This window comes from Hyperoodon ampullatus (genome assembly GCF_949752795.1).
Source record: "Hyperoodon ampullatus genome assembly, chromosome: 10".
Taxonomy (NCBI): domain Eukaryota; kingdom Metazoa; phylum Chordata; class Mammalia; order Artiodactyla; family Ziphiidae; genus Hyperoodon; species Hyperoodon ampullatus.
Window position 1 is genome coordinate 3649126 of NC_136923.1, and position 22716 is coordinate 3671841.

The window sequence follows — 22716 nt, forward strand, 5'->3', positions numbered from 1 at the left end:
AAAAAAACAAAGATTTCAACCCACCGCTTCTGACGCCTCTCTCCCTCCCAACCAAAGATCCTGATTCCAAGCCCCCCGTGTGAGGGTGTCAACCTAACATTCTACAGTCCCAACCTGAACCATCTGTGATTTCAATGCCAAAATCTATGGCCCTAAAATTCCAATAGAGAGAGACTCTGATTCAAAAATCACGTCCCCAAAGGACCTGTTGGCTTCCCCCATTCCTGTCTTCTACCGTGACCCCTCTGATTCAACCCTGCAGACCACACAATTGCACAAGACAGTGGGGGGGAGGCAAAGCACAGACACCCCCAGCCCTGCGGCCACATCTGCAGGTGAAACCCTGGCTCTGCCTGGGCCGGACCCAAACCGGAGACCTGTGAGGGCAGGTGCCCCCCGCGGCATTATTCCTCTTGATCTGCCAGCTGAGTCGGGGACACCCTGCCACCCCAAGGGCCACCCGGAGGACAAGCCCTGAGTCTCCGCTCACTCAGCGGGCCACCACCTCGGCTCTGGGACACACACCCCCTCCCCACCTCCCCCTCCCCCTTTTCTCTCGAACCAGCTGCCAACAAGCCCCAGAGCCTGTGGTCAGGTTGAGTCTTGTCTTCTCACAGCAGGAGGAGGGAGCCGGTAATAAACACATCTGTGATCCTTCCCAAGTCGCTCAGCCAGGAGCGGCTACGGGCTGGCCCCTCTCCTCCTGCCGGTTCCAGCTCCACTGTGCATGGGGCCCACGGAAGCCTGTTGTGGGCAGAGTTTCTGGAATGGGGTCCCGTGCCTTTGAATAAATGGCAGGCTGCAGGATCCTGGGGGTCTCCAGTGTGTGCCCTCGCCTGGCCCTGACTGGCACCTGGGATCCAGAACAAATCGAGGATCATAGTGCCATTTGACAGATGAGGAAACTGAGGCCCCCAGAAGGGATGGAACCCAGAGATGATACGCACTGAGCCTTACCTTCCCCAGGCTAGGCGGCTGCCCTGCTCCTGGCCGCTCGGATCTGTGTCTGGGCCCTTGGGGTGCCCCATGTCTGGGAGTGAGGGGCTAGGCTGGGAGACCACCTTCCTGCCGTGCCCTGGCCGAGGGGTGTGGCCACTGCCCTGCATAGCTGAGGGCCAGTCGGGATCCTTTCTGGGCCTCTGTTTGCACCCCCAAATCACAAAGGGGCTAGACTGGTGGTTAATCAGGCCTTTCCTGTGTCCACTGGGGAGTCCCAAATTCTACCTCTTGGCTCTGGAAAACATATAGTGCCTGGCTGAACTGCCCTTCCAGGAGGTGACCCTCAAGCGTCCTCCTGAACCAGAGTGGAGCTAGGCAGCAGGGGATGGTGGGAGTGCAGGGGGCACCCTGAGCTGGGAAAACCATTCCTGCTCAGAAGTGTCAAGTGAGGCCCAAACTGCGCACCCCTCCAAGGATGCCCACACCCCGTTCCTGACCCCGCCCAAGGCCTCACTCTGCTGCCCTGGAGTCAGTCTCTGTGACTTCTGACCCGCTGCTCCAGAACCATCAGTGGCTCCCCAGTGACCGTAGGGGACTCAACCATTCACTCCGTACGTACACAGAGTGCCTCTATACACCAGGCCCTGGGGTGCAGCTGTGAATGTGATGCACGAGGTCTCTGTCCTTATCAAGCTTATGATCTGGGGAGGGGAGAAGGCCTCGGAACAAGGCACTGCCCGGGGAAAGGCTACGAAGGGGTTGAGAGGGAAGCCTCTCTGAAGAGGGGATATCGGAGCTGGAACTCAAGCAGTAAGGACAGGGCAGCCCTGAGGGGAAAACCCACAGCTCTCACTCCCTGGCCTGGAAGGTGACCTTGCAGCCCTCTGGCTGCAGCCACCCCTTCAGGGACTCACAGACCAGCCAGTCTGGGCCCCTGAACTGGCCCCAAGCCCCTCCCCTGGGCCTTTGGCCACTACCTGGGTTGCCTCCACCTCTCTGCTCTGCCGAGCCAAACCTCACTCATTTTCTGGGGCCCACCTACTCCAGAAAGGCCCCTGAGGTTGACCTTACAACGTATGACGGTCCCATCATCTGCATCACCCAAGAGCTGCCCAGAACAGCAAGCACAGCCCTCATGCCTGCTGGAGCTGGTGGCTCAGGAAACCCTCTCCCATGTGGAGAGAAGGGAACCCTCCTACACTGTTGGTGGGAACGTAAATCGGTACAGCCACTAGGGAGAACAGTATGGAGGTTCCTTAAAAAAAAAAAAAAAAAAAAAAGAACTACCAGGGCTTCCTTGGTGGCGCAGTTGTTGAGGATCCGCCTGCCAATGCAGGGGACACGGGTTCGAGCCCTGGTCCAGGAAGATCCCACATGCCGCGGAGCAACGAAGCCCGTGCACCACAACTAATGAGCCTGCGCTCTAGAGCCTGCGCTCTAGAGCCCGCGAGCCACAACTACTGAGCCTGAGGGCCACAACTACTGAAGCCCAGATACCTAGAGCCCATGTTCCACAACAAGAGAAGCCAGCACAGTGAGAAGCCCATGCACCGCAACGAAGAGTAGCCCCTGCTCGCCGCAACGAAGACCCAACACAGCCAAAAATAAAATAAAATAGAATAAAATAAAATAAAATAAAATAAATAAATAAATAGAACTACCATGACCCAGCAATGCCACTCCTGGGCATATACCCGGAGAAAACCATAATTCAAAAAGACACATGCATCCCAATGTTCACTGCAGCACTATTTACAATAGCCAGGACGTGGAAGCAACCTAAATGTCCATCAAGAGAGGAATGGATAAAGAAGATGCAGTACATATATACAATGGAATATTACTCAGCCATAAAAAGGAATGAAATTGGGTCATCTGCAGAGACGTGGATGGACCTAGAGACCGTCATACAGAGTGAAGTAAGTCAGAAAGAGAAAAACAAATATCGTACAATATCGCTTATATGTGGAATCTAGAAAAATGGTACAGATGAACTTATTCGCAAGGCGGAAATAGACACACAGATGTAGAGAACAAATGTATGGACACCAAAGGGGGAAGGGGGTGGGATGAACTGGGAGATTAGGATTGACATATACATACTACTATGTATAAAATAGACAACTCATGAGAACCTGCTGTATAGCACAGGGAACTCTACTCAGTGCTCTGAGGTGACCTAAATGGGAAGGAAATCCAAACAAGAAACCCTCTCCCGCCTGATGTGCGTGGGACCCTCCTGCCCCCAGCTAAGCGCTCTCTCCCTTCATTCTCACTGTGGCTGGACCAGGTAGCCACACAGGAGGAAACGGGGGGAGAGCAAAGCCACTTGTCCCTCTCCTGTCCACTCCCAGGGATGGGAGCTTCAAGGCCAGGAGGGGCCCCATGACCTATGACCTCAGCCCTAGGAAGTGACCTGACCGTAGAAATCGGGAGGAATGAAGAGCTGAGAACCCCGGAGGAATGTGCCGCCCTGAGCAGGAGCTCCTGGCGCAGGGCAGGGCCGGCAGGGCCTTGCAGTCTACCCCGGCCATCATCCTAGGACAGACCAGGTGAGCAGCCTGCTGTGTGACTCACTGTGGCCGCCTGGGAGGCTCTGACACAGCGGATGTGGCCGGAGACTGCAGAGGAGGGAGGCAGGGAGGGAATCCCAAGGCAGGAGGAAGGGCTGCTGGTGCCTCCCGTTCGTCTGTACATGGGTGGGCAAGCCACCCCCCAGCACCACTCACCAGACAGCTCCCTCCCTCGGTCTGTGGTCACACCCACCCAGTGCTGAGGACCAGCTGCGTGCCAGCCCTGGGGAAGGGCTCTCCTGCCTTCTCCCCGCGAGGACACTCCTGCCAGCTCTGCTTTCTTCCCGGGAAGAAGCGAGCGACAGAGCTCGGATCTGAACCCAGGCAGCCCAGCGCCAGCCCGCACTGTGCAAAGGACACCACCCCGAGAACCAGACGCCAGGCTTCACGTCCTGGCTTTGCTCCCGATTAGCACGTGACAATCCCTCTGTGCCTCCATCTCTTCACCTGCAAAATGGGATAATGAGGCTACCGTTCACAGGGATGCTGTGAGGACTGAGTGAGAAGACTGGTGGCCCATGGACATGTTCTAGCAAAACCAGGTCAGCTGGCACCCAAATGGGCAGCTCGAGGTCCACCCTTAGCCAGCACGTGTGTGTTTGAGCTCCTATAGTAATCTTCTTTCTTTTTTCCTTTTTCTACATTTTTTAAGAGTCACTGGTGACTACCAGTTTTAAATGCCAACGCCTAAAAAAAGAAGTGCTTGTGCATGAAAATCTGGGTCTAAAACCAGAGGATGAGGCCACCCTGGGCTGGCATTCCTGCACAGCCTCCACGGGCTGGAGCCAAGCTGGGGGCCCCAGGAACGGGGTCTGCGTTCCTTGGTCTCTACAGCCCTGGGCACGGCTTCCCCCATTGTCGTCACCGCTGCTCCTGCCTGGCCCCCCCAGTGGTGCCCACACACAACTTGCCACTGCAGTGGTCCATCCTCCACCCCGGCGGCATGGAGCCCTCCCTCCCTGTCTGGCCTGGCCCATCAGAGCCCCTCCGTGCCCAGTACCTCCGGGGCCTGCGGGTCCTCACACAGGCAGGACCCACCCTCCTGGGACAGCCCCACCCCACAGGCCCTCACTGTACTCTGCCGGCAAACCTATCTGCTCCCTTGCCTCAGGGGATGGGGTGTCCATCCCCTTTGTAAGCCAGCCACCTCCATTGGAAACATCCTGGGACAGCCTGGTCTCTCTTCTAAGCTGAGCCCAGAATCTAGGAGGATCTGAGAGGTGGTGAAGAGGGAATGGTCCCCTCCATTATTTTGAGCTCCAGATCTTGGTTAAGGTGACCAAGGATACATCACCAACCCCGGCATCTGCCCTACAGCAAGGACTCCTACTGCACTCACCTCAACTCCTCCCCACAATCAGAGTTTTGTACAGCTGACTCTGTGGGCCTGAGGATGACAGTTCACATCCGACCCTCGTTCCATCTTGCTGAGTTATATCCAATGTTTAAACAGAAATTTGATTATTCAACCTTGTTAGTAACTGACAAGCATCATGCCACACAGAAATCCTGACCATCAGCAAATCGACCACAGATGCAAGCAGAATGAGCCTACGGACAGAGCCCTGTGGCCCATCGCCAGAGACCCAACATCAGTTGTTATGAATAAGCCATTTTGCAGCATCTCTGCAAGAGCCGCCCGGCTCCCCTCCCTAGCTGCCTACCTTTCGGCCTGCCTCGTTATTGTGTAAGTTCATGAGAGTCCGGGCATTCTGCTTGATCTCCCGGGCATCCACAAAGACCTTGGCGAAGCCGATGCCGTAGCGGATGTCGGCAGAGCAGCCACCCCACTTCCAGCCCTCGTCCCGGTGGTACTGGCCTTGCTTCTCCTTGTCGCAGCCGCAGTCGCTCAGGTTGCCCTGGGTGCAGGCAGCAGTGATGGCGTGGGCCACGCCGGCTGCGATGATGGCGTAGGTGAAGGCGGCCTCCCGGCTCCCTGCGGGGACAAGAGTGGAAAGGCTGGGCTCAGGTCCAGGGCATCCTGGGATGGGAAGGGAGGCTTAGCTCACTGTCGGGGCTCCACAGAGACTGACTGAGCGCCCGTTCCTCACTCCGAGAAAGCTCCGTCCCAGGCACCCCCATCACGCACATCCCCGTTCAATCCCCAGTCACTGAACGCCCCTGGGGAGTCGATGGGGCAGCGGAGGAGAGAGGCTGGAGGCCAGAAGAGGGACTCCTCTGTGGATGACGACCCACTCCCCCCAGGCTGATGTGGCCATGCCCGCTGCACACACGCACAGCACTCGTGGCACCTGGTGACAAACTGTAAAGCAGCACTCTGACCACCACAGTGTACCCAGGCTCTGGAGCCAGAGGCCTAGGCTGAAACCCCAGAACATCGGTCTGTAGCCCTGTCACCTTCAGCCGCCGCCACCCCCTCCCTGTGCCTCAGTCTCGTCGCTGGAAAGTGGGGACACAGCAATAGTCCCTTTCTCACGGGCATGATAAGAGAGTAGAGTTTGTCCACGTGAAGCTCTCAGCGCCCTGCCTGGCTCGTGGCACCTGCCTGACACAGCAGCTCCTGTGCTCGTGGCCTTGCTATCGCTGCTGTGTCACCTGCTGTTTAGAGGTGTGGACCCCCGTGGCCCCCTCACTCGACTGTGAGCATCTCCAGAGAAAGCTGGGACCTTCATCCTCGGGACTCCGACTGACACAGGGGACAAGGGCTGGGGGAGGGGAGAGGGACTGCTCGCGGGCAGGCAGGAGGGACAGGACAGCAAAGGGTTAGTGGGGGCCTGGGGAGCTGCTGAGGTGTCACTTCCCCGCAGGGCTTCCCAGCTACGTGGAAGTGGAGACGGCCCTGCTGGGGGGCTGGGAGCCACATGTTAAGAATTTACAAGGGCCCTACAGGGCGGTGCTGGCTGTTGAGTGGGGTGGAAGGGTCCTGAGTAGCTGGGGTGCAAGAGTGGGGGGCGGTCACTTAGGCCTGGTGCAGATACGCACTGCCACCCAGCCTCCCGGCCTCCCTGGGTCCCAGAGTGGCACCTCCTGCCGGGATGGAGATGAACCCAGACCCCGTGCCTAGTGTGGGCGCTCAGCACGTTCGCTCTCGGAGCCAGGGTGGGTGGGGGTCAGGGAAGCACCCTGGAGGAAGAGGCCCCGGGGATGGAGAAGTGTCTCAGGACGCCGTCACCCCGACTCAGGTGGACCTTCTCACCCGTCCCTCCTTCACTTCGCAGCCCCTCACCCAGGCTGCTAGGAGGCCAGCAACCTCCACGCCGACCCCCGGCCACCGCTTCCCCACCCTGCAGACACATAGGCCTGTCCACCTGCTGGACCAACGGCTTCACTGTGCCGATGCCTGGCCCTGACATTCCACGGCGGCCCTGTTAATACAGGGGTGCTGGAGCCCATACGCCCGGATTCAATCCCAGCTCTGCCACTGACTGACCGTGACTTGGACCAGTTCCTCCTCCGCCTGAGCCTCAGTCTCCAGGCACCAGCTCACACTACTGAGAATCAAACCCATGAGAAAAGTATACACTGGAGGAACCAGGCGACAGTGAGATTAGACCCTCACAGACATCAGAGAAAGAACCATCAGATGCAGAGTATACAGAGAATAAGATGGGAGGAGGAAATCTCTGTTCCACCACTTTCTAGGTGTGTGACCTTGGGTGAGTCACCTAACTGCTCTGTGCTCCTCCTCTACAAAATAGGATGACAACCACTAACTTTAATTAGGGAGGTCGAGAGAACTAGAAAGAATTAACAAAGGTAAAGCATTTAGCAAAGGGCCTGGCATGAGACAGTGATCCCAAATATTAGATTTCTTACGATTTCTATTGATGATGGTAATAACGGTCCCTTATAAGAAGGCTGTGAGGTAAGGAGTAGGAGTTTTCATTTGTTGAAGAAACTGAGGCCAAGAGAAAAGTCTGGTTCACCCAGACCACCCAACTGGTGGGCAGCAGCGCTGAGCTGCAGTCGTGGCCTCTGGACACGCTGTTCAGACCAAGAACTTTCTCCGGGGAGCAAATGACTGCAAAGTGCAGCGGCCCCACTGGCAGCCTCCAGCAACTAAAGGGAAACTGTATCCCCTTTATCAGACTCAGAACAGAGCAGCAAATTGAGGAAGGGTCGGAGCCTGGCCCGCCACCTGAGACTTGCCCTTCCCCCAGGCTCTTCCCTGGGGGTGGGGCTGGGGACAAGTGTGTGGGGTTCTACCACGCAGCAGGTGGAGGTCTCAGGTATCTCTGAGCAGCGCATGCCATGCAGATGGCTTCTGCTCCTGCCTGGGATCCCCCAGCACATCCCAAGGTGGGTGGGAGAAAGGCAGCTGCACCCTGCACACACACAACTCCCGAGTCCAAGGTGCACTCCTAGACCAGAGTGAAGTCATGGGCCACGGCCTTCCCTCCCCACCAAGCTGGCCCTCACCTCCGCACCCACGGCCCCCGAGAAACAGAGGGACCGTTATTCTTAGCTTCTGAGCTCCCCGGGACCCAGGTTCTGGCTCTTGCAGTCCAATGCTTCCAGATGCTAAAGGGTCACTGCTGACTCCTGCCACTGACCTTGACCTGGGCCATGCCCACCAGTGTTACACTAGGACTGCCCAGTCGCCATACTTCCCCCTCCTCACTGACCACCAGGAAAGCTGCCCTGGGCAGTGGGCTGGCCGTGTAACTAATGTCAGGCCTGTCAACCTGTCTAAGCCTCTGTTGCTTCCTCCATGAAATGGGCTTAACAGCATCACGGGCTGGTGAGTGGACTGAATCACAGCGCCGGGCGTGGCGTACGTGTTCCGTAAACACTAGCCACTGCTGCTGTGATTACGATTACCACCGAGTCCGTTTTGCCTCGTTGAGCTCCATGATGCACTGAAGGACACGATAGCCTCGCACAGAGGCCAGTGTGTGGGGCTGAGCCAGCCTCCGGCTGCCCAGCCAGACTTGGGGGGTCCCGAGGGAGCAGGGCCCGTGCCTGTCTGTCTCCCGCTGTTTACAGCCCCCACGATAGTGTGTGACGGATGAATGAATGAGCAGACCTCACGGCCAACCCCACCCCACCAGAAGCTGGGTGACCCTGGGCAAGTCACTGGGCCTCTCTGATCCTCCATTTCCGTATCTGTGAATCTCACCCAGCTGGCACCCAGCGGGTGGGGGTCCCAGGTATCTGTGAGCCCTGGGACCAGTGCATGAATAAACGGTAGTGAGTATTATAATAATTACAATGGATGGAATTACAGGCCCCCTGAGAGGTACAGAGAGAAATTCCCCCGCTTCAGCTTTCTCCACGGCCCTCCTGCCATTTTAGACTTGTTTGTCGTCTGTTCCTCACACCACAGCCACCACTCCTGCTGCCCCTACAGCATAATGTCCTTGAAGGCAGCGCTTTGTCATGTGCCCTTCGTGTCCCCAGGGCCTGACATGTAGGAGGTGCTCAGTACATATCTGTTAGATGAATAGATGGATGGATAAATGAATGAATGAATGAATGAATGCTCCAAGCAGTGGCCAAAAACCAGGTGAGCTTCATTTACTGCTTATTACTGGCCAGGCTCCGCGCTAGGTGCTTTGGGAAAGCGTTCTGGTCACCTATTTATAGGGAAACCAGCTGACTGAGGTTCAGAGAGGCTCTGACCAGGCAGCTGCGGAGCAGCGATGGGCCCCACCCGTTCGGCATGGCCTCCCCCAGGGCGTCAGGACAGAGTCTGCCCACGGCCTGGGGTTTCGGGGCTTTTCGGTGCAGGGAGAGGGCGAAGGAAAGTAACCTTTGTTAAGCACCTGCCATGTGGGTGCCAGACCCACCCCTGCGGGTGTTCCCCAACAGCCCCGTTCGGTGGCCACCATTCTCCACAGTGTTACCGATGAGGAAACCAGGGTTCTGAGAAGTAAACTGATTCACTGAGGCCGCCAAGCCAGAAACCAGCCAGAACTGGGCTTCCAGGCCCAAGCTGGCAGCGTCCTCCCTCAGCCCCTGGTCCAAACACCCTTGCAGCTCCTCGCTGCGTGGCAAAGCCCATGCCTTTGCCTTAAGGCAGCAACCCTGATCAAAATGCCTTGATTTCTGCCATTCGACTGTAACCGGTTAAAACATCAATAAATAATTTATAGGACGCATTCAAATGGGACGGCCTCCTGAGAACAGGGTTTGATGGCAGAAAGAAGGTAGGCGAGCAGCCCAGAATCTGACCACCGCAGGCTCCTTGCGTGAGAGGCCACCTTAACCTCCATCCATCCATGCCTCCTTCGCCCACCCCAGGTAAGCAGCAGTTCCTCATTGTATCTGTGGGCAACTGAGGCTCAAGGAGGTGACTTACAGAGACAGAGCCAGGATGCAAACCTAGGGGTCACAGGCCCCCAACCACTGCGGAGGACACCCCCGACCCTGACCACGCTCAGAGCTCCCGGGACAACCCCACTCTCAGCCTGGGGAAGCCCCTCCAGTTGGGCAATTTCCCGAAGCTGTCTATTTGTCTCTTACTGGCTGTCTGCAAGGGCGGTTCTAAGGTGTGTCTTATTGCTGCAGAAACAGAATGAGGTGATGGTCCCAATGGCACATGGTTCATAAGAAGAAAAGCAAAGTCATAAAATGCTTACTATTTGCCAGTCTCTTTCCTAAGCACTCGATACAGATCAATTCGCTTCATTCTGGCAACAACACTATGAGGTGTGGAGCATTTTTATCTCCATTTTACAGATGTGGAAACTGAGGCCCAGAGAGGCGTGTACTCTGACCAGGATTCAACCCCGGTCAGCCTGGCTCCAGAGTCTGACCCTCTTTGCCTTAAGGGTACGACACCCACCCCAGTCCTACTGACTCCTGGCCCAGGCTCTTCCCCGACTCTTCCACGTGGGGCCGGCCAGTAAGCAGCAGACACTGGGCTTGGCTTACTGCCCATCACTGACCCTTGGCCCTCCAAGAACAGACCTAGCCCCCTGCTGCCTTGACCACCCACCTCTCCCTCCTGTGCACGAGCAGAGGAAGAGCCTCCATCACACCTTGCCTCTCCTCGGCCCCCCTGACCGAGCCACGTGCCCTGTTCCTTCACTCAACAGATATTGCTTGAGCACCTACTATGTGCCAGGCACTGTGCTGGGGAAACTGAGAGGAGGGATTCAGACCTGGCCTTGGCTTCTGAGGGGACAGAGAGCAAGATCATACCACTCACTCAGCAGTAGCCGAGGACTCTGCAGACGCAGGACAGGGCGGTGACGGGAGCAGGGACCACCTGGGGTGGGGGCTTTTGAGCCGGGAGGAACCAGCCATGAGGCTCTCTGAGGGGAGGGGGGCTCCCGGCTGACGGGCAGTCCCCGCGGTGGCCCTGACCCGGCCTGGGCAGGGGCGGGAGCAGGTCAGCCTACGGGGGTGGGAGGAAGTGAGGCCGTTGGGGCAGAGGCAGGTCCTGCCAGCCCTACCATCCTGCCCCGGCACAGGGCCCTCTGTGCCCGGAACCAGAGAAAAGTCTCCCAGAGCCACAGACATAAGGCCCGTGGGTTCATCCTGGAACAAGAGGTTCACAGAGGCTGGGAAACTTGCCCAGGCTCATCAGTGACTCAGCAGCGAGACCTGGGGGATTAGGACCAGGGTCTCCTGGCTCCCAGCGTGGAGTCCTGCCCTCACCTCCACCATGGCTTCTTTCACTGTCAGTCCGCCTGCATCTCCAGGTAACTTTCCACGCAGAAGCTCAGGCGGCCTCAGCTCAGAACTTGGGTAAGATGGAGCCTATTAGTCTCTCCGCCCTGCTTCTTACTCAGGGCGGGGTGACCCTGAGCAAGGATGCTGGCTCCCCGGCCTCAGCTTCCCCACCTGTGAAATGGGATCCACCAGGAGGACACTGCCAAGCTGCCCTGAAGACGAAACGAAACCTCTGTGTACAGAGAGGCCCCGTTCCCCAGAAGGTGCTTAGTAAAGACCGTTGTTATCACTGAGATGAACCCGGGGAGCCCGGCTGACGCCCTCCCCGCATTCCAGCTCCATAACGACCCCGGCGGGTACAGAGGAAATAAACTGATGTCCAAGCCTGCCTGAAAGATTCCATTCCACCGCCCTGTGCAGCCACTGCAAATGGTTTGCACCGGAATATTATCTGGGTGTATTTACAGTATCTTACTGGAAACCACAAAGTGCATTGTATTTTTTTCTATTTTGCTATTTAAAGCCAACGGGTCAGAGGGTGAGCCATCTGCAGTGACACCAGCTGAAATATATGATGATTTGGAAAATACACAGACGGAAAAAGGTTGCCTCTGCCAGCCCCATGGCATGACACTCACAGCCCTTCTGGGCTCAGAACGCCACATCTGGCTGTCTTGGAGCACAGGAGCTGGGGGGCCTCTGGATGGAGACACAGAAGAACGGGGGCTGCAGGGGGCACGTGTCTGGGCGGGGCCTGGCTGACGGAACAGGCCCGCAGAGACGACTCTGGCCTCCCAGCCCCACCCTCCTCTCCCACCTCCGTTCTAGCCAAGCATCTCTTCCCAGCAAGGAAGGCCAGAGCGCACTGCTGCCACCCGCCAAGGGTCAACAACCAACTTACAGAAGATTATTCAAATACCTGAGTTTTTTTTTAATACTTGTACAGAGGAGTAAATAGGACCAGGAGTGTATTAAAATGTAAGTCAAAGGAGCCATAGGATGGACTGATATCATGTAAACTCTATCTTTCTTTTTCTGATTTAATAAAAAAAAAATTTTTTTACAAAAAAAAAATGCTCACGGCATTCCTTCCTTCCTCCAAGCCGTCCTGCCTCCAAGCCTTTCCACACGCTGCTCCCGCAGTCAGCAAATGCCCTTCCTCTCCCACGGGCTTGGTGAGAGGCCATGTAGCTCAGTGGTTTCAGAGCAGGGCCCTGGGGGGACAGTCAAGCTGGGTTGACATCCTGGCTCCACTTCCTCGGGGGGAAGGACCAGGGGTGAGTTGACGGACCTCTCAAGGCCTCGGTTTCCTCCTTTGTAAAATGGGAATAATAAAGCACCTGCCTCCTAAAGTCATTAGGAAGATGAAACAAGCCAAGGCACCAGCCACCAAGCCAAGACCAGACGTGGAAGGGATCAGTACGCAGCAGCTCTTACTAGGCGTGGCGTTGGTTAACTGTCTCCATCAAGACGCAGCTCGGGGTCCCCTCTCCGAGGGCCTTCCTGACATCCCCTCCTCAGCTTTTGACTCAGCACCGTTGCCATCCTTACTCTGTGTTGAATTGCAAGATCAGTCTCTCCCCACAAGGTTGTGAGGACCCAGATTATTCATGTGCGAAGCCTCGACAGTTGAATGAATGAATGACTGTGCATGTAAAGGCGTGGGAGTGTGTGAGTTTGTGTCTGTCGACCATAAGAAAGCTGGCAAGGGAACGTTCTAACAAAAGACTCATCTCAAAGAATCGTGTCAGGAGAGCTAAAACCCAGGATGAACTGAGGCTTGCAAAAAAAAAAAAAAAAAATGCACGCGAGACAAAAAGTCCTTTGTTAGCTGCGTTCTAAGCAAGAATAGGGAAAGAATAGGTCTTTTGCTCTGGCAAGATGGCGCATTGTTAAGAAATGGCAGAGAGAAAGTGGAGCTGGCCTGCCCCTTGCTTCTGTCTCTCTCACCGGAAAGGTCTTCAAATCATCCCTCCAAGCAGTCATCAGCTCACCAGACATGTGCTCCATCCACCCACCCCGCCCGAGACGGGTGAAAAGACGGAGCCACTGTGCGAGGCATACAGATTCTCAGACCCGGGATCCTGGGCCCAGCCGGTCACCCGAGGGAGAGGGGTGAGCTGCTGAAGTGACCACCCGGGAGGAGAAGCGGTGAAATGGGGCAGGAGCAGAAGCCCAGAAAGGCATCCAAGTTCCCCGGCTGGTAGACAGAGGAGGGTGGCCCCTAGGGCCTGAATCCTAGGTCATCTGTGCCCTTCCCTGGAAAAATTCCACAGGGGAGTACCAAACAGGAGGTCGTGAGTATTTGAAAAAGAATGCAGCCGTCCCCAGGAGCGCACATCAGGAAATCACCATTTCTTTGTTGATAATAATGCTGGCCTCATAGCAAATTTCTATATGTGCTAAGAATTTGATCATCTTCCCACATCCTGTCTCTCCCCGGAGACAAGGGAGAGAGATTCTTCGGACAGCTCCCCTCCCAGGCAAACCCTGTGCGATGGGTTTATCTCCACTGCTCTCTCCAGCCTCTTTCTGCCCTCCCTGCCCCCCAGCCTGGAGCCAGCGCCCGGATCACTCTGGATCCCCGGCTCTGGCTGGGTCACACCTGCAAGCCTGCTGCGGCTGCCCATCCCCACCACACCCTTCCTCTCCTGGGCTGTGGCGGCCCATTTTAGGTGACCCTGCAGGCAGCCTTCCACGTTCCAGTCCAGTGCCACCCCGCCAGTGACCTCTGCTCTTCTACCAGACCCCTCAGAGCACATGCAGCCCCGACTCTGCTGTCTGTCCCCAACAGACGGTGAGTGCCCCGAGGGCAGACCCTTTGGCTGATTCATCAGCCTTTTACCACGCTGAAGATTCTAGTAAACATCCGTGGGACCAATGAATGAATGGGTGGACATACTGTGGGTGGCAGGGGGGTGTCCCATGAGCACTTAACTTACATGAATTCAACCAAATGCACCCAGGGAAAAGTAAATTTAACATACTGTATGTGTGGGAATGTAAGTCGGTGCAGCCTTTATGGGAAAAGAATATGGAGAGTTCTCAAAAAATTAAAAATAGAACTAGCATACAGCAATTCTACTTCTGGGTAGTTAGCCAAAGAAAATGAAAATGCTAACTCAAAAATATATTTGCATCCTCATGTTCACCACAGCAGTATTCACAATAGCCAGGACATGGAAACAACCTGAGCCCATCGACAGATGAATGGAGAAAGAAGATGTGATACACATACACACACACACACACGTATATGCGTATATATGTATATACATACAATGGAATATTATTCACCCGTAAAAAAGGAAATCCTGTCATTTGTGACAACATGGATGGACCTTGAGGGCATTATGCTAAGTGAGATAAGCCAGACACAGAAAGACAAATACTGTATGATCTCATGTATATGTGGAATCTTAAAAAAAAATTGAACTAAAAAAAATAGTGTATGAATACTTTGGATAGGGTGCATCTTCATTCTATATATTTGGTGCATTACTGTATATACATTATACACACACGTGAATGTTTTCCTGTATTTGTACAGAAAACCAGGTATTCTGAATTTTGGGGCTGATTTCAGAGTGACGCTGACTCATATAGATCTCATCGTCCACGTCCATATCAGATACAGGAACGTGCCTCCGCTGTGCCCTTATGGAAGGATGTCGGACTTGGGGGTGGGTGAATACACTTTTGGTGGATTCCTGGTTAGTCCAAAAGCCACAGTACAAGCATGGCCAATCTGTGAGGGTCTCCAGAGCAGTGTTTCCTGGTGTGGGTGCCTTGGAAGAGCAGCTCCACCAGATGGCCAGTGAGTCTGAGGTCAGAGGAACGTGGACCTCCAGGGAAGCCTCCTCAAGCTGTTCTCTTGTCTGCAGGACTTTTCAGAGCCTTTAATACACTGGCTCTCTCTCAAGCAGGGCGTATAGCATGCTGAGTTCCCAAATTTAACATCCAGGGAGCCCTCCTTTTTACCCCAGAGCAGCGGGTGGGGGTGGGGAGGGGTAGACACCAGTCCGCTGAACAGACTGGGGAACAGGTCCTCTTGAGTCACCCCATGGAGGGGGGATCTCCCCTAGGCCTTGACCTAGTCAACATTTGATCCCATTTAAAGCCAACGCAAATGTGGGAGGAGAGCTAACAGAATGCTGGCCTAACATGGATCGAAATGATCACATGCAGGAATGAACGATCAGTCTTGTATTTTGGGTCAGAAATGAAAAGCATTCACTCAACAAAGAGAACAGGGCACATCCCATGTGTGTGGTGCACCCAGACCTGGGGCCAGAAGACTAACAAGACCCTGGAGGGCTCAGAGCAGCTGGGCGTGTAGGGTAGAGAGGAGCTGGCCTGCCAGGGGGGCGAGCATCTCTCCATGTGTTTCCTGAGCATCTGCTGTGTGCCAGGCCATGGGCCAGGTGCTGGGGGTCTCAGAGAGAAGAGGACTGACAGGTCCGGGCTCCATGGACTTCCCCACAGCCAAGGACCGATGGCAGACACACACAGCCTTGCAAAAGTGTGCAAAGTCACTTCTGGAAGTGGTAAGTGCTATAAAGACAACAGCACAGCATGACCTACGGGGGAGGCTGTCTCAGCCAGATGGTCAAAGGAGGCCTCCTGGAGGAGGTGGCATCTGGGTGGAGGCCTGCATAATGCTGGGGTGTGCAGGTTACCCACCATCGCTCAGCAGCTTCTCCCTGTGGCCCTTCTGCTCTGCTCTCGGCTCCAGAAGGACCTAGGGCGGGGGTCTGCACCAGTACCCGGGGGTGCACCACATCCACTGAGCCCTTCTGGCTGGAGAGACACAGGAATAACATAGCTGTGATTTATGGAGCACGTCCTGGGTGCCTCGTGGGGTGTAAGTAATCTCAGCTGCCCATACCTGCAAGATGGGTATATTATCATTGCCGTTTGGTCCTGGTCCACAGCCAGGCAATAGGGAAGCTGGGAGGAGAACCGGCAGGTAACTGCAGGGCTGAAGTGTTATTCTGCGGCGGCACAAATGAGCAAATAAATGGAGAATGTGCCCTGCAGTAGTAAGTGATGAGGAGAAAAACATGGAAGGTGAGGGGTAGCTGGAGAATGGATGGTCTACACTACACAGGCGGTCCTGGTGAGCGGCTGCCATGTGAGCCGAGGGTGGAAGGACGGGAGAGCATCCAGGCAGAGAGACCAGCTGGGCCGAAGGCCCTGAGGTGGGAAGGACTTAGTCACGTGTGAGGGTGGGAAGAGGGTGGCAGAGCTGGGGTGGAGAGGGGGTCGGGATGCAGGTCATGGAGGTCAGCAAAGCACCAGGGGACCCGTTGGCATTTTATCCTCAGAGCGAGAGGAAGGGTTTTACACAGGGAGACACCGTGGTCACAGCGACCGTGGGGAGACTCTTTGCTGGGTGCCACGTGGTTGGGGGTGGGTGGGTACACTCGGGGGCTGATGGAGTTGGGTGACAGCTCCCCGAAGATGGAGATTTGAACCACGGGGTGATGGGGGAGGTGGTGAGAAGTGGACAGACAGGCGGATACACTTTGTAGAATCAAAATGATGAGCTCAGGTTAGAAATGGGACCAATAGCTTCTCCCCTTTGTACCCCATATCTTCCTGTCCTGCTGCACCAGGAATAAAATCTGGAGCATCCCCAGGTCCTTGAGTTCCTCTGCATGAGAGACAGGCACGTGGGCCTCCTGGAAGGGTAAAGGGACATCCTCTTAGGGCCCTAACCCACCAGGTGCTAGGGTCTTACGTCCTGTGAATGCTGCTGCCACCTGACAAGGTGGGCTGCGTGACTCGGATGCCAGTGCTCGTGTGGCGGCCTCAGGGCCCACCAACAAAACGAGGTTGTCCGACACGCGGCGGCCTCAAGAATCTCACGTCTGGCACGACCACACCAACAAGAACCCCTCCAGCAGCAGGGAACTCGCCGGCCATCTCAGTCTTGCCGCAGAACACCCAGGTGACTGGGTCAGCCTCCACGCGGCTCGGAGCTGAGCTGCAGGGGGACATGCCTCCTTTCGGGGATGGGGAAGACCCATGAGGTGATGGATGCGGAAGGGCTGCCTCTGCTCCTCGCCCTCACCCACCGATCCTCCACGGAAAAGATGAAAGACAGGGGTGTGAAGCCCCATGTGACCCACCCTCCCTGGGGTCCTGCCTGATGCAGCCCTCACTCTTCTACGTGTGACACGACCACACACAACCGGATGGAAAAACAGCCAACAAGCACGAACAGGCAACTCACAGAAGAGTCAACCTGCACGGCCAGTAAACATAGGAAGGGATTTCAACCACACGACTTCTCAGGGAAATGTAAATCAAGAGGACAGTGACAAAGCATTTTACACCCATCCCCCAGGCAAAAATGAAGACGTCTGGGCAATCCTGTGTGTTAGCGAGGCCGTAGGTCAACACTGCCGGCTGGAGGAGTGGCACGTGGCACGGTCACTGCAGAAATCAGGGCCATCCTCATACCCTGAGACCAGCAGTTCCATTCCTCAGCATATACCCCAGAGAAGCACACACGTGGGCCCTGGGAGACACGCACAGGGAGGCCCACGGTGGCACTGTGACAGCAGGTGCTCAGAGACAACCCAGACGCCCCTCAACCAGGGCATGGGTGCACAGATGGGGTCTACTCACCACAGCTGAAATGAATCAACAACAGCTAAGAGGAACAACACAGGTGAGCTTTGTTAGTAGTGAGAGGAAAGAAGTAAATTCCAGAAGACTGCCTATAGGGTGATGCGTTTCCTCTGTAAAATTAAACACAACTCCAACTAAATAATGTACTTCTGGGGAACAGATCAGCAGGATAAATTAGACATCAAGATTCAGGATAGAGAAAGTGTGACTTGGCAGGTGGAAGCAGGAGTTGCCTGAGGGATGTTCACAGGGGTGCAAGCTACCGGTCCTTATTCTAATTGTCATGCTGGTGGTGGATTCAAGGGGGAGTTCATTGTTTTATTTAAGAAAAGGAAAAACCTGGAGTGGGTTGAACGCCTTCTTGGGTCCCCGAGGGCCACACTGAGCCTGGTTAGCCGTTGATAAACTTGTCGTGGGGTCACATAAGCCCTGGCATTTAAGACCCTTGAGAGCCGGCCTGTCACCTCACCTGAGGCTGCAGACCCCCGCTCCCCATCCCCTTAGCAATCACACGTCGTCTTTGCCCTGATGTTCCCTCTGCCTGGAATCCCATTCACTGACCCGTGAAATTCTTCCCACCCTTCAAGACCCAGACCAAGGTCATCTCCACTGGTCCAATCTGCGCTTTCCACCTGGGAATCTCACCTCCGAGCACCTACCACACGCCATATGCTTTTCCCTAAAGTGCAGACCATGCTGCTCTCTGGCTGCTTGTTATACGCTGAATTGTGTCCCCTCCCCCAGAATTCATATGCCCAGCCCTAACCCTCAGTAGCTCAGAATGTGTCTGTATTTGGAGGTATGACCTTTAAAGAGGTGATTGAGTTAAAATGAGGCCATTCGGGTGAGCCCTCTTCCAACCTGACTGGCGCCGTTAGAAGAGGAGATGAGGACACACAGAGACATCAGGGCACGTGCACAGAGGAAAGACCAAATGCAGACACAGGAAGAAGGCGACCCTCTACACACCAAGCATAGGGGCCTCAGAAGAAGCCAACCCTGCCAGCACCTTGATCTTGCACTTCAGCCCCCAGGACTGTGTGTGGAAGTCACCCCACCTGAGGTCAGTCCTCATTCCGGCCGCCCGAGCTGCCTGAAAGCCCCACAAATAGTCCCCCTCCCTGGGAGCTGGTGCAGGTGTGGCTCCCAGGCCTGGACAACAACAGCCCTATTGTCAGTGGTCCCTGTGATGGTTTGGGATGGACACACGCCCAGAAGTCAGGCCCCAGATCCAATCAGAGTGAGCTCCAGGGCTCTTGCAGGCGCTGCCACAGAAAGGTCAGGCTCTTTCCTGCAGGACCTGAGCCTGGAGGTTGACCCCCCTGACAGACACCTTTCTGCCCCAGAAGGAGCTGATGCCAGCTCACGTCCCAGGGCTCCCCAAGTCGGCACCCCGACCTTCAGTTCCCGAGGATGCACAATTCCCCTTCCTGCCTGAGGCAGCTTGAATTGGGTTTCGGTTTCCAGGATCCACGAGGGCCTTGCCTGGTCCTGCCCTGGGGCCCTCTCCTCAGATCTAAACAGTAAAATCCAGAACACTCAGGAGGGGAGACAGAAACATAGGCAGAGCGGGGACCGGACTGGGTGTGAGGAGGCAGAGAAGGGTGAACCTTTGGGTCTCAGCACGGGATGCAGAACCCGTGAAGGGCTGCTGCCCCGCCCCCCCAATGTCAATCTCCTCCTTCCTGCTCCATCACAGACCCTTAGCTTATCTCACAGCCCCTCGGGGGAGGAAGAAAAAAAAGGACTACATTTCCCAGCTTCCCTTGCAGCTAGGTGTGTCATGTGACTAGGTCCTGGCCAATGGGAAGTAGGCAGAAGTGTGGGGTGGAGCTTCTGGGAAGTCTTTGCAAAGGCCAGTGATGTGTCCTGCGTCCGGAGTGTGGACTTGATGGCCAGAGTGCCCAAAGACTACACTCCTGATCCCTCACCTATACAAGGCAGCCCCAGCTGGCTGGTCATTCCCAGAAAGAGGCAATCCCATGAGGGCAGAGCAGTGTTGAAGAGCCTGGAAAGCATAAACCTGAGGCTTGCTTCTTGCTGTCCTGGAGCAGGATGCCTGTTTACACACGAGGAAGCCAAGGCTCAGAGGGCAAGTGACTCCTCAGACTCGCAGGGATCTCATCTTGACCTCCCCTTCCTCTGCTCCCACTGCCACCACCTGAGAAGCCCAGACCAGGGTAACTCCTTCCTAACCAGCCTCCAGATTGTCAGTCTCTCTCTATCCTGGCAGCTCACGGCCAAAGCGGGTCTCCACTGCTACCACTTTGCCACATCCTGCCTGGAAGACTGGACCAGACTCCTCACTCCCACACTTGGCCCTCCACTCACCAGAGGAAAATCCAAACCCCGGACTTGACCTGACAGGTGCCACAATGTCTGCCTCCTGGCTCTTTCTCTGACCTCTGAGTCTCTCTGTACTCCAGGCACGCCGGCCTCCGTGCTGTTTGTCAAACCACCAAGCACATTCCTGCCTCAGGGCCTTTGCACCTGCTGTCCCCTTTGCCTTCCCCCAGACACCTCCCTCACAAATCCAGAGGCCTTCCCTGACCACAGAGGCTGAAAGGGCAGCCTCCAGCCACAGAGAGCACTCAAGAAATTTTTGGTGAACGCATGAGTGAGTGAATGAATGAATTCTGTACCCACTCTTTAATGACTCTTCCAGAATTCCCATTAGATTGAATCATATAATGTTGCTATTTTTGTGGGCCTAAAACCACTGACTTGTGGCAATTTCATATGGTGCAAACTTACTTTGGCAGTCATGCCCCTACTCAAAGTTCCCCGATATCTCCTACCACCTAGAAATCGAAACTGGGAGCCCTGACCCCACACACCTCCAGGCTCTGGCTCCCACTCCCTTCCAGGTCCCGCAGGCCTGCTGCTCTAGCATCGCAATCCCAGGGGTTTTCTTGGCGCCTCTGTTTGCTTAAATCCCCTGAGGCCATCCTACCCAAGTCCTCTTCTCAAAGAATGCTCCTTGCCCCAGGCCTCTGCTCCTGCTCAGTGTATACTGGTATTATAAACTGGTGGGGGCTTCCTTGGTGGCGCAGTGGTTAAGAATCCACCTGCCAAGGCAGGGGACACAGGTTCAAGCCCTGGTCTGGGAAGATCCCACATGCCGTGAAGCAGCTAAACCCGAGCACCACAACTACTGAGCCTGCCCTCTAGAGCCCACGAGCCACAACTACTGAGCCCACGAGCCACAACTACTGAAGCCCGCGTGCCTAGAGCCCGTGCTCTGCAACGAAAAGCCACGACAACGAAAAGCCCACGCACTGAAACGACATGTAGCCCCCACTCGCCGCAACTAGAGAAAGCCCACGCACAGCAACAAAGACCCAAGGCAGCCAAAAAATAAATAAATAAAATAAATAAAATTTTTAAATAAATAAATAAATAAATAAATAAATAAATAAATAAACTGGTGGTGCATACTGGTGGTATTCTCCCGCCTCAGCCTGCAACTGATCCCTCAATCCTACAACTCTGGGCAGCTGGGGGCTTCTGGACAGCAGGGACTCCTTCATCCCAGGGCTCCCTGCACTGGAGCCCTCCTGTTGCAGCCTGGCAGGCATTATTACAATGCCACCAACGGGCTAGCTACTCCAAGACTGCGAGTGACACTGGGATCAGCCCAGTCCTAGGAGACCCTGCCACTCACTTCTTGCTGACCTTGGGCAAGTCCCCCTGAACCTCAGTTTCCCCATACGTAACATCTCATATGTCAACAAAGACACAGCTCAAAATAATGCCAGAGCCCAGGCCTGGGTCCCAGAAACAGGGGGCATATGGGTGTGAGCAGGAGAAGGCAGGAAAACCATAGTGACCACAAGGGAAGGTGCACAGGATGGTGGGAGATGATACCAGGCAGAGGAATGCGTGAAGCCGAGGCCCCCAAGCAGGACCCAATGCCGTGTGCTTGGGAAACAGGATGAGGCTGGGTAGGCAAGGGGGAGAGGAAGATGGGAGCGGATGACGACAGAGGCAGCGGCGGACCAGTGAGCAGCTGCGATTTCACTCTGAGGCCAGGGGGAGCCTCCCAAGGAGGTTAAGCAGGGAAACGACAGGATCTGATTTCCATTTACAGAGGACAACCCTGCCCACGGGAGGGTTTGCAGGATGGCCGGGGGCAGACGGAGGCTGGGAGGTGCCACCTGCGTGACCCGAGGGGGAGCGGGTGAGGGCATGGAGCAGTGGCCAGACTTGGGGTGGATCTTTTCAACATGAACTGGATTTGCTGATGTTGGGGCTGAAGGAGACAGAGAACCCAGGGGTGCCCTGTGAGCAGTCGAGCAGGCTGGGTGAACCACTGCAGCCGAGGGACCTGAGGCTGACCCAACTTTCAGGGAAGTTCACTGCTCGATTCAGCAGTGAGGCTGCAGGGTTCCCGGCCCCCCAGTCCAGACGCACACAAGCGAGAAGACACACAACGTGGCCTTCCCCACATCGACCGGGACCTCCTGGCAACCAACGTTGTTCCCGTGCCCTTTCCACCAGGCTTTTCTCACAATTGCTTTGGAAACCAAATGTGTGGCCCAACACTCTTGTGTGCGTGTCTGTATGTGTATATCTGCACGAAACACCATTCCCATAAAACAGGGGTTGGAAATTCAAATGCCCACAGCGGCCAGGCAAGTCATATAAGGGGATTGGGTGGCAATGCAGAAGGGTGGGGACTGTGGCAGTGAATGGGCTGCCCAGGCTCCACCTAAAGGGTGCTGTGTTCTCAGCTGCAGCCCATTATTAACTAAGTGGGCACAGGTGTAAGCTATCCGTAGATCTGCCAATTTTTCAAAAGGAGCCAGAAGTTCGTATTTTTAGGTGAAACAGATAGTTTTGAAATTTGGGCTTCAATTTAAAAAACAGTATCGGTGCTGTATCAACCAGTTAGCATTTGGACCACTGGCTGCTGGTTTGCAACTCTACTGGGAACAGTTGGTGGTGGATTCCAATCGGAGAGCTGACCCTCATCAGCAGACCT

At 55.4% G+C, this 22716-nt stretch overlaps 1 protein-coding gene across 2 annotated transcripts in view; it reads right to left on the minus strand.

Moving 5' to 3' along the window:
• Positions 1-22716, minus strand: part of WNT7A (Wnt family member 7A) — a gene marked incomplete at both ends in the record, with an annotated part of 66705 nt that overhangs the window by 38568 nt on the left and 5421 nt on the right. The window contains one exon of one of the 2 annotated variants that reach the window (XM_079713083.1): positions 5177-5448. In XM_079713083.1, the coding sequence (XP_079569209.1) occupies positions 5177-5448 (272 nt within the window). The remainder of the gene's footprint in view (positions 1-5176; positions 5449-22716) is intronic. The other variant, XM_079713084.1, reaches the window with a different exon arrangement.